This window comes from Meriones unguiculatus, chromosome 7 (assembly GCF_030254825.1).
Source record: "Meriones unguiculatus strain TT.TT164.6M chromosome 7, Bangor_MerUng_6.1, whole genome shotgun sequence".
Classification (NCBI taxonomy): domain Eukaryota; kingdom Metazoa; phylum Chordata; class Mammalia; order Rodentia; family Muridae; genus Meriones; species Meriones unguiculatus.
In genome coordinates this window covers 38,272,240-38,284,638 of record NC_083355.1, presented here as the reverse complement: position 1 = coordinate 38,284,638, position 12,399 = coordinate 38,272,240, and the positions used below count along the sequence as shown (strand labels likewise).

Below are 12,399 nucleotides of genomic sequence, written 5' to 3'. Positions count from 1 at the left end.
AGGTTCCTACTTCAAAGTGACTTAACCACAAGGAATATTTCTCAATGGCCAGTTAGCTGCCTATTTGTTTAAGGGAGCTAGCACAGAGAGAATAAGTAACATGATGATAGTGTGGACAGGAACTACTTGGGTTCCATTTCAGGGGATCTCAAGGCAGTTTCCTTCATAACCCTTCTGGGCCTCAGCTGCCTGATCTATAGAATGGGTACTAACACTACTTACGGGAGCTGGGGAATTTAGGAACTGCATTGTGAATGGTTCCAAACATTCCTGGCACAGACCAAGCACTGTATGGAAATCTCTTCTGCACCATGAGCTGACTTGTATGGCTTTCCAGGTCTATAGTCGCACAACTCAGACAGGTCACACCAATGTTACAAAGCTCTTCAGTTCTGCAATGTATCTGGGAGCCACCCAATGGAGCGAATGCCCTATCCAACACGGCCCGTTAGAAAACAAGTTGGTGGACTTATCGGGGTCCTTTCCCAGCTCCAGCTCCAAGATCTCTTGGGCCAGGAGCAAGCTGGAATATGCTTCTAGCATCTTTCTTAGGGTCTTAGGGGTTTTTCAGTGGAAAGCAGAATCAATTTGGGCACACTTGTGGTCAGTCTGGGATGACTGTTCCCCATCCCTTCCCTCTCCCTCCCTGCTCAGCTTCATTTGCTTGAAGCAGTGGTTGGAAAAAGTACCAAAGCCCAATCCAAAGCTTCTCTATTTCACTTCCTGGAAACCTCCTAGGGCTGGTCTGCACTTACTCAGCAAAGTCATCCTTCCACTTTTCACCACTCATTGAGGATGATGCTGCCCCTTGGAACCAGGCCCCCTGCCTGACTCCACCCCCTGGCTTACAATAAAAAGCCGAGGCAGAGCAGCCAGAAGAGCAGAGAGAAGGGAGGCCAACCCAGAACCTGCCAGCTGTCACTGAAGCCAGCTCTTCCTTCCTCCTCCACCATGCAGATCTCTTCCACGATTCTGTGTCTGCTGCTCATAGCTGCTGCCTGTAGCATCCATGTGCTGGCTCAGCCAGGTGAGACCCCAGCTTCATTCTCCTCACAGCATATTATTCCACTTTGGATTGTCATGGGCCATCATAGTCACACCTGGAATACTTTTTTTTTCCGAGGAAAGGCAGGTGAGAGAAGGACAAAGGAGCTTACCCAATTACACAATTGCTCCTGGGGAGAGCCTGAACTAGAGTTTTAATCCTAAAATCTAAATTTGGAATCACACGTCAATACAGTTCTTGCTCCAGCTACTTTCCTCAGTATTTGAGAACCTGATTGATAAAGGGTGGGCCTGGGTAGGTGCGTTTCTCCATATAGAGGAGCGAAGGGGAAGAGAGCAGAGATCTGCGCTGTGTTTCACTCAGCCCAGCTTCCAGAGATAGCAGCTTAGCAGAGGTGGTTGGTATCAGAGATCCTCAGGACCATTTAGATTTTGGGGGCCTGGAATAAGGTACTCAGGTAATCTTCTTAAGCCCTGGTAATTCTTAGCTCTTCCAATGACAATTCCCAGAATCACACCTAGTTCTAACGGCATCCCGTTACCCAAGATTGCTCACTTACTTTAGGACACAAATGACAGAGCCAGTCAGTGTACCAGGAGTCACATCCCGGCTCTGATATGTGCGTGTCTACCTCCCATCCTGCTGAAACTGCCTTCTTCTTGTGGTCCTTCTCTTCTCTAAGGTCATCAGTATCTATCCTGCATTAATGTGTCCCTCCCCCTTCTATTTTTTTTTCTCCAGAGGGAGTTACCTCCCCACTCACCTGCTGCTACTCATTCACCAGCAGAAAGATCCCAGAGAAGAGGCTGGAGAGCTACAAGAGAATCACCAGCAGCAAATGTCCCAAAGAGGCAATAGTGTGAGTTGCACAGCCAAGCCCTCTCTGGTCCAAAGTTCTTCCTCAAGAGTGAAGGATAGTCATCATATACTTACAGTCAGTCATATTGGCTGATATTGGCTCAGATCCAATATCAAGTGGCTCCCAACGGGGAAACTGAGGCAAGAAGGAAAAGGCAGTTCCCAACAGCACTGTCTCTATGGATGCTGTCCAGTCCTTTCCAATGCCAGGAGCTTATCCTGGCAACCCTGCAGGAGCAGCAAGTCACTCTGAGTTCCCTTTTCTACTGCCCCCTCCATGCACACCAGGCTGAACTCCATCTAACTGTGTCTTCTCTTTTCCCACAGTTTTGTCACCAAGCTCAAGAGAGAGATCTGTGCTAACCCCAATGAGAAGTGGGTCCAGTCATACATTCAGAATCTGGACCAGAACCAAATGAGATCAGAAACTACAGCTGCACTTAAAGTTGCATCTACCCTCGGATCTTCAGCACCTTTGAATGCTAACTTGACCCACGAACCTGCAGCTAGTGCATCCACTATTTCCTTTTCCACAGCAACCTAAAGCGCTTCTGTAGGAGTGACCACTATGGCAGTGAACTAGTGTAACTTGGAATGTGATGCCTTAAGTAATGTTAAACTTATTTAACTTATTGATGTTGTAATATTCCCTTCCGTGAACACTAGGAATTCTTAGATGCAAGTTGTGGATCTGTTTCCCCCCCCCCCCGCATCTGTGAATCCTGATTCTATACTTTAAATGTAATGAGAGGTGAATCTTGTAAAGATGAATGGAAAAACTTTGTGTTTGTGATTCCAAGGCATTGTTTAAAATATTATTATGGAAATGGAGATTTCTAATTATTAAGAGAAATATATTATTTTTGTACACAGTCTGGCTTTGGGTGTTTTCTTGAGGGAAATTTCTTTTTTTCCATTTTTTATTTTAATTTTTATTAATTACGCTTTATTTTGTATCCCCCCACGAGCGGTCCCCTCCCTCCTCCCCTCTCCATCCTAACCTCCCTCCCCCTTCTCCACGCATGCCCCTTCCCCGGAAATTTCAAAGCTGAGAATATCTAAGCTTGGCGGACAGTGCGGGGTGGGAAGCCTATTGTGGAGGAATGGTAGAATTTTTTAATTGAATGGTCTCGTCTCATCTTAAAGACAGAACCCAGTCATGTACATTAGTACCACTGTTCCAGTCCCCAGTATTGATTCTCAGGCACATGCTCGACCCAGCCCTTCCCCGGTCATGTGTTCCAATTGCCCTTTGGTGAGGATACATCACTTCCGTCTGTAACTCTCCAGTTAACTCTCCACTGGGGAGGCAGTGCAGGCAGGCAGTGGAAAATGAATGAGAGACGTCACTGTCTTCTATAAGAAGGTTATGTTAACACTTCATAGAGAGAGAGGAAGACACAAGCTTAGCCTTGATTGTGGTTAGAGCTTTTATAGAAAAACACAGAAACATTAAGAAAACAAAAAGGCAGGTATGGGAAATTACCTGAAGGTAGAAATGAGAGTGGAAAGAGAGAGGGATGGGGCCATGTACATGTCAAGTTACATCAAAGGGAGAAGGGAGAGAGAAACAATCAGATAGGGTCACATGTATGTCAAGGGATGGGGATTTTTCTTTTCAAAGGAAGGCTGAATACAGGGTTTTGAATGTGAAGGTGAGGACATGGTACTGCCTCCGACCTGTAGTTTAAAAGATAAGCTGAAATGCTTTGGTCCCACTGAGATGCTCAGAGGCGAGCTTCAGAGAATGCATCCTAGTGGCTTCATGCAAATAGGAAGAAAGGGAGACAAGTGATAGACTATGGCTCAGTTGGGATCATACGGGTGTGCAAGAGGGCACTGGGAAGTGGCTTAAGGTATAGACCTTTCCTGAACTTGTTAATGAGGCAACTTCTCTGAAACGGGAATGCAATTTTTTTCATCACCACCCTAACTCCACGCTGAGAAGCCTAGGGTGCCCATGCATATGGATAGATTCTCTCTCTCTAAATGTCCAGGTGAGGTCTATGGCATGGGACCCATCGCATCTTAGGAGCATTTAAACCACACGAACAGACAGCCTCTCCCAAAGGAGAGTGAGCGTCTTTCTCTAGGGAATAAACTCCCATGGTGTTCAGCTTCCCCATCTAGTGGGGAGAAAGATACTGTCCAGCTGGACTGCAGAACCTTTGGCAACAGGAGGTGCTCGGGAGAACTCTGCCTGGCAGGCAGGACCCCTGAGCTGACACTGACTCTGTCACATAGAACCAAGTGACATCTAATTCAGTGGAGGAGGCCAGGAGTTGCAGAGATGAACATGGACCAATGCTCCCTTCCTGATTTAAGAGCATGGCTCCTGGAAAATTTCCATTGCTGCAGCTCAGAGTTGGCATGTTCCTGAGCCAGCGCAGCTCCCTGGCTGAGGCTGAGGGCTTTCTTCAGAGTTCCAAGGGCCCCCATTACATCAGATAGCAAACAGTTTGTAAGCAGCTGTGTGCAGAATTCACGGACCCTACATTCTAGGCTCAATGGTCCTCAGTGCTGATTACTGGTCAGAAAAGAAATCTTAAATCATAGTGGGTGCAAAGAGGCAAATGAGTCGGTTTCTACTTTGCAGCTTATAGAACAGGGGGTCTCGGATGCCGGGCTGACTGACTACAAAGGGCCCGAGGAGGAAAGGGAAAGGGGAGGGTGATACATGTACTTAAGCCTGCAGACAGCCTGCTCCCACTGAGACTGCGAGTCCCAATTGCTCATTCTTGTAAATGTGGACTAGGTTTCTTTTTCTTGAAACAGGCCTGGGTTCCTCGGTCCTTGCAACACAATGAAACAGCACAAAGCACTAGCAATGCTTAGGGAGCCCAGGAGGATACATTCGTTTTCCCATCACTGCCAGCACTTTATTCCAGCATGCCTCATCCTTTCCCATCACTCTCAGGAATTTGGCCTCTGTTTATTGCCCAATTCTAAAGCCATTTCTATGATTTATTACAACAGCACCCTGCCCCAGGTACCACACTCTGTTTTAGTCTCTGATTGTTGCTAACAAATCAGCATAAACCTAATGGCTTAAAACTACCAAATGCATTAGCGTACAGTTGGATTGTTAAGGCTGCAAGTCTACACTGGGTCAGTCTAGCTACAGTCCCTTAAAGGACTTGCCTTTTCCAACGTCTAGGGACCACTTCTATATTCCACCTCCTCTCTTTCTCTGTCTCCTCTTTCTTCCCTCTTTCCACCTTCTGTTTGCGTATTCTCTACTTCTCTAACCACATTTTCATTTGCTTGTTTGTTTTTGGCTTTTTGAGATAGGGCTTCACACTGTAGCCTTGAACCTACCATGTAGCACAGGTTAGCTCTGAACTCACAGCAATCCTCCTGCCTCAGGCTCTACAGTGCTAGGGTTATAGGCATGCACCTTCAAACCCAGTCATGTCATGTCATGTTTTTGTTTTTTTTTTTTTTTTTTCTCTCTAACTCTGGCCTTCCTGCTTTATGTTCAGGGGACCTTTGTGATTGTCCTGAGCATGTCTTCACAGTCTGAGATCTCCTATCTCAGGGTCTTCATATAAGGTATATCCACAAACCCCTTTGCAAAGTCAGGTAGTACCCACACAGGCTCCAGGTTTTAGGTTCATGTACCGGCACTTAGAAAACTCAGCTGCCCTTCAGACTGCAAGCGGAGAGACCAGGCAAAGTAGTTGGGCACAGACTTTGGAAGTTTTGTCTGGTTTGCTGAGAAGATGGCCAAATAAACTTGTGGGTGTCACCTTTTGTCTAGGACTGTGTAGGTAAAGGCCTTACTCTGTACCACAGGTGCTTTCTAAGCGGCCCGCACATGATGACTTATCTTCATTGTCTATGTGGCATGTCCGAGTGATATTTAGGAGATTAGTGAAAAACACTGCAGGTTGTGCCTATGAAAGTGCATAGATGGTTGGAACATGGAACAGCAGCCAGCAGAGACCCTCCCAAAAGATGGCGGCAGCAGCCAACCAGCCAGGGCTCCAGACAGTCCAGAAGAGAAGTAAAAGCAGGGGGAGCAAAGAGCATGAACAAACTCCACCCCAGTGGGTCTCAGACTCCACCTTCTCCAGCCTTTGACACAGGCTCACTGCACCGATTATCCATGGAGCTGGCAGGCCTTCAGCCTCAGACTGAAGCTGCATCATTGGCCTCTGTTTTGTCCAGGGTGTCCAGCTTCATGAACTGAATAGCTCCTGGATTGTTGGCTTTCCAGTGTGCAGATGCTCATTGGGGAATTACTCAGCTGACAGTTATGAAACCCAGTGTAATCAATTCTCTTTTATAATTATACACACACTATGTGTATACACACACACACACACACACACACACACACATATATATATATGTGAGTGGATATATAACTAATATATAATATACACATGGAGAGAACCCTAGATAATACATTGTGCTAATACTCCCGAGTCCCTTATAAAATGGGAGCACATGGGCCAGCCAGATGGCTCAACAGATAAAGGCACTTTGCCACCAGGACTCACAACCTGAATTCAATACCTGAGACCCATATGGTAGAAAGAGAGAACCGACTCTTGCAAGTTGTCCTCTGACTTCCAGTCATAAGCCATGGCACATGTGTGTGAGGACACTCAAGTAAACAAACAAACAGATAGAGTTTTAAATCTAATTTCATTTTAAATTGTGTGTGTGTTTGTCTGCATGTGGGTTTGTTTACATTGATGCAAACATCTGAGGTGTCCATGGGCCTTGGATCCCCCTGGAGCTGGAGTCACAAGCAGTTGTAAGCCATCTGACATAAGTGCTGGGAACCAAAGTTAGGTCCTCTTAAAGAGCAGTGGTCCTCTTAGCCATGGAGCCATTCCTCCAGCCACTAAATGTAAATTAAAAAAAAAAAAACACCCCTTAAGTAAACAACTTTCCAAAAGCTTCTGCGCTGGGGTGTTGAAATGGGGGAAGCTCTCCTTCCCATTGGTAGGTTTTAGGGGTGTCTCAGAAGACCCTTGGTGGTACATAGGGTTTGGGACATATGCTTCTTGGTCTTGTTAGGCAGGCTAAGGGACTCTCAGCAGTTGCTGAAGCCTCTAGCATGGGCTTTCATGGTGTCTTTTATTCTGATCTGAACTTGATCAACTTCCAATTAAAAGTGAAAGGAATAAGAATTCAGGAAAGAAATTCAGCATATTATGGAATCAGGTGGCATAGCTGGTGCTCCAAATCAAGCTCTGACACGAATGCCTAAAGTTTTTAAGAAATTATAACCAATGCAGGAAAAAAAATCACATATATTTATGACATCATCACCATCATCACAGTGTGTGAGTGTTTGTGTGTGTGTGTGTGTGTGTGTGTGTGTGTGTGTGTACAGGTACATGAGAGCCACAGAGCATGTATGGTGGCCAGAGGACAACTTTTGAGAGCTGTTTCTCTCTTCTACCTTGTTGAGGAAGTATCTCTCTGGTTTCTGTAGTGTGCACTCTACGCTAGTTAACACAGGAGCTTCTGGGTGACTCTTCTGCCTCCACTTTCTACCTCACCACAGGAATGCCCAGATGGCCAATGAGTACTGCTGCATCCTACTTTTTATATGATTCCGAGGATAGACATTAGTTTTCTAATATATAAAATAAATACTTTTGCCCACTGAACCGTTACTCCAGTCTTTCATGTGATGTTTTGGTGCATGTATATGTTGTGAAATGTTCAAATAAGAGTAAACATACACTCATACATATATTCTGAAATAATTATCATCTTTAAAGTGGAAACACTTAGAGTCCTTTCTTCTGGCCTTTTAAATATACACAGAATTAATTAATTATAAATTATTAGCATATTATACAATCCCCAGAACTCCTTTTTCCAATCTAACTGTAACTTGGTGTCTGTTCATTGACTTCATTCAGTCTGCCCATCCCTGCCTCACCCCGTCTTCTGTAACTACCATTCTATTCTCAACTTTCATGAGGCCAACCTTCATGGTTCTCACATGAGGAAGATCACATGTGATCACCTGGTTTTCCTGCGTCTGGATTATTTCACGTAAACCCATCTGGTTTCAACCATGTTGCCAAAAGTGACAGGCTTCCATCCTTTGGTGTCAGCTAGTCCACTCATTTACTTATTACCTAACACTTAGCTGTTTCCATCTCTTAGCTGTTGTGGACAGTATTGGGAAAAGCATGCAGTGCAGATGTCTCTTGACGTACTGATTCCTATTCCTTTGGCTGCATGCCCAGGAATGAGATTGCTAGATCACATGCCAATTCTAGTTTTTTTATATTTTTGAGGAACTTCCATACTATTCCTGACAATGACTGCACTGATTTACATTTCCATTAACAGTTTCAAGGGGCCCCTTTCCTCCACATCTATACCAGCATTATTATTTTTTTTTCACAATAGCCCTTCTGCCTGGAGCAAGGTGGTGTTCCACTATGGTTTTGATTTCTCTTTCCCTGATGTCTTCATTTCTTTTTGTGTTCCTGTGGAAAAAAAAATACTCTTATTTTAAGAGAAAGGGGTTCTTAGTTTCATCATGGCAGGGAAATCAAGGCAGCAAGAACTTGAAGCAGTTTACCACACCCCATCCAAAACAGGAAATCAGAGTGACAAACGCAGGCTGCTGATGGTCTCCCTGTCTCTACTCATACAGCCCAAGATCCCAGCTAGGGAATGGTGCCTCCCACAGTGGACAAGTCAGTCAGCGTAAACACAGTCAAGCGCATTCCCCCAGGCACACACAAGCCCTTCTCCCAGGTAGTTCTGCATTCTGTTCTGTTCAGTAGAGTTGAGTATTACTTTATTTGCCTATGCCTTCATGTAGGAAGTGGCTTTTGAGATATACTGTTTATACTTTTGGTGATGGTATGAAGATGAGATGTAGTTTCATGAAGTCCAGGCTGATTCTAAATATATTATGAAGGCAAAGATGGCTTTCAACTCCTGATCCTCCTTCCTCCACCTCCCAAGTTCTGAGATTACAAGCATGGGCCACCACATATGGCTCTTATGGACCATTTCTGATTAGCTTATTTATGAGAGTTCTTTCTCTTTTGTTTGTTCGTTTTGTTTTGTTCATCACTACAAAGTTGACTGAGTTTCTTATACATTCTTGTTATTAACTCTTTGTCAGTTGTGATATTTTCTTCCCTTCTATGGGTTAATTTGTTAACCCTGCTGATTGCTTGTTTTCTGGTGCCTTTTGTTTGATAAAATATAATTGGCTGATTTTTGCTTTTGTTCCCTATGCTTTGGGGCCTTAGTCGTAAACTCTGTGCTTTTTCCCACTTCATAAAGAATCTCCTGTATGTTTTCTTCTAGTCACTTCATGACTTCAGGCCTCACATTTTACATCTCTAACCCATTTTAGTTGACTTTCACGTACCATGAGATCTGGGGTTTACTCTTAGTTTTCTGAATGTAGGTTTCTGGCTTTCCCAGTACCATTTGTTGTAGACCATCTTTTCTAGAGCTCGTGCCCTCCAAAACTCTACTGGAAATCATTTGGGTATAAAGGCATGGGGATGAATTTTTTTTAAGTGTTGAACAATAAAGCATCTGTAAAGACTCTCACTTGAATAAAGTTGTTTAAAGAAGGGAATTGGTTAGAAATGTGGAGTTCCCATTTAAACCTGGGAGTTTTGCTTTAAAAGTTGTGGATCAGGTGTAGATGAAGCAAGGAAGCCAGTCAGAAACACACATAAGGAGAAATGTGACATGTCTATATCAGTAGACCAGAACAGCAACAATAGGTGTTTTGTTTTGAAGGAATCATGGATAATCAGAAGTCCAGGGTCTGTACCAGCTATAAGCCAGCTTCAGGCTTCTGTGAGCCAGCAAACAGAAGTGATGACTACTTAAGATAAGCATATCCACCTATCTCCAGCCTCAATGTAGCCACTGGGTGAAAATGGACAAGCCAAAAGCCTATAGATGATGCATCTTGAAGTCATGATCAAGGATGCCCATCCTATTCCAGGAGCATCTTTCCTGGTGCCTATCTAGAAGTACAAGAACTGCTGAATGCCATCTCCCACTGCTGGGCTCCTCTGTGTGGGGGCCAGAGATCCAGATATTGTTCCTTAAGCACTGTCCACATTTTCTTTGGAACAAGATCTCTCATTGAATGCACACTCACTCATTAGATCAGGCTGGCTGGCCACAGCACCCCAGAAATAGTCCTGTCCCTGCCTCCCTAACACTGGGGTTACAGGTGTGTACCACTTTGCTCTTGGGGATCAAACTTGGGTCCTCATGTTTACATGGGAAGTGTTTTTCCAACTGAGCCCCCTCCACAGCCCCAGTGCTTGAGTTTCTCTAAGTTTTGCTTTCCTATTAAGTATCTAGTGTGTCTTGTCCATAGTCCCTGTTGCATTCAGTGAGTCAGGACCAGACAAATGAGTCTTTTTTTTTTTTGAGCAATCACCAGTTTTCACTGAAAACTATAAAATTTGTATTTTAAAGATTTCATTCTCTCTTAAACTTTTATAATAGTGGCAAAATCACAAACCACAAAATTCACCATATTTCCATCTTTAAGCATAGTTTATAGAATTAATGTTGACTTACCTAACATCATTGAACAACACAACCGTAGGCCAAATTCACCTTTTAAAACACAAAGTACATACTCACTAAACAAGTCCCAGTTTCCTTCTTTGCCTGCTAATTTTTTTTTTATAGTGCTAAGATTGGAACCCAGAGCCTTGTAGGTGCTAGACAAACACTCTGCTACCGAGCTTATAAGCACCAGTTCTTACTTTGAGATTTTGGCGAAAGTAACATAAGGGGGTGAAATGATGATACCGCATTGATGGGTTTGATTTGAATTTTCCTTTTTGCTCTTATTTATTTATATACAGGGACTTGACGTTGAACTCAGGGCCCCACACAAGCCTCTAATGGTTAGCAATGTGGATATTTTGTTTTGCTTTTTTGTTTGTCTTTTTTATGTTTGCTGTTTATCATCCTTAAGGAACATCAGTTGATACTCTTTGACCAGTTTCAATTCAGTTTTTGTTTTGTTTTGCTTTGTTTTTGCTACAGAGTTGTGGGAGTTCTTTAAATTATCTGGATGATAATCCCCAACCAGTTGTCAGAGATGCCATCAGTGAATGTGTTCTCTTAATCCAAAGGTTGGATTGTTACAATGCTGCTTTTTTAATGTTTAAGTTTGCGTCTCCGTTATGAACACTTGTCATGCTCAGGCATAACAAGTTCCCCAGAGCATAGTTTTTGACATGATGTCTCACTATGGAATGTAGATTGGCCCCAAGCTCACCGTACTCCTGCACTAGCCTCTCACATGCTGAGGGCTGAGACTGAAGAGATATGACGCTACACTCAGCTTGACTTCTCTGTATTCTATTACTTAGAAAAGATATTTTCATAGTTAATCAGATATTTTGAAAACCACAAGATTCCAAGATCCCTATGTGCTGTGTCAGTCTCTAACTCCTCCAGATAGTGTTTCCGGGAATGGAAGTCAGTCCTTTTGCTAAATACTCTCTCTGCTATTGAGACTTGGTTCTATACACTGGTTTAAAAACATGGCTGATAAACTAAGATCAGATGGATGGGGAGGAGGACCTCCCCTATCAGTGGATTTAGAGAGGGGCAGGGAGGAGATAAGGGAGGGAGAGTGGGATTGGGAGGGATTGAGGGAGGGGGCTACAGCTGGGATACAAAGTAAATAAGCTAATTAATATAAAAAAATAAAAATTAAAAAAATGAAACCATGGCTGAAGGTTCCTTTTACACTCAGTTGCTAAGAGCTGTCATCCATGCTCCTGGAGACTCTAAGGCATCATGTAAAATATAGGGCCTTCACCATGAGATACAGAGAAACAGGGAGAGGGAGGACGCCAAAGAACAATATCCAAAATACAACTATTTAAGTTCTTCTAGACACCAGGCTTGGAGTGAAGATGTTGGGATGATCCTCAAATGATCTAGTACCTAAAACAATGGGAAAGACCCTAAGCAAGTACTACCCAACTCTAGAGGCCAGCCAACCTTCCTATCTGAAACCCAAATAATGAGTTGTTTTGTTCAAAGTCATCAGTTTCAGATATTTTGTTACATAGTAATTAAAAACTCTATTAGACACAGGGTTTCAGAAATGATTTTGTTGTTGTTGTTGTTGTCAACTTTATATTACTCTCCTCTCCTCTGAGATTTGAAAAGCTACCGGGACTGTCAGTTATTGGGTGCATTTTTAAAAACCAGCCAAAGTTTTGGTGCTTGTTTCTGGACTTGAGAGTCCTAAGGTTGTTGCTTGAAGTAGGAATCCTTTGACTTTGCCATCTCTGTTTCCTTCTTCATTCTTCAGAATGTATTTCCCTTCAATAAGAGCTGAGCTAGTAGGAACAGCCGGAGTTCACAATACACCATTCTAACTAGTTAGAGCTACCACTTCATTTTCTATTCCGGGTATTAAATGGAAATAAGCCAGCCTCAAATTAAACCCTCCTGTGATTCATTCCGAAGGAAGATCCCTCCCATTCTGCTGCCTATAAAAGAGGAGGTAGAGCTGCCAGAAGAACAGAGAG

General features: G+C 43.6%; 1 protein-coding gene across 1 annotated transcript; it reads left to right on the top strand.

Moving 5' to 3' along the window:
• The first annotated feature begins 864 nt into the window (after positions 1-864).
• LOC110564365 (C-C motif chemokine 2-like) lies at positions 865-2,739 on the top strand. The gene is made up of 3 exons (XM_021661815.2): positions 865-1,027; positions 1,748-1,865; positions 2,192-2,739. The coding sequence occupies exons 1-3, from the start codon at positions 952-954 to the stop codon at positions 2,406-2,408; spliced, it is 411 nt and encodes a 136-aa protein (XP_021517490.1). The 5' UTR covers positions 865-951; the 3' UTR covers positions 2,409-2,739.
• Positions 2,740-12,399: the final 9,660 nt, after the last annotated feature.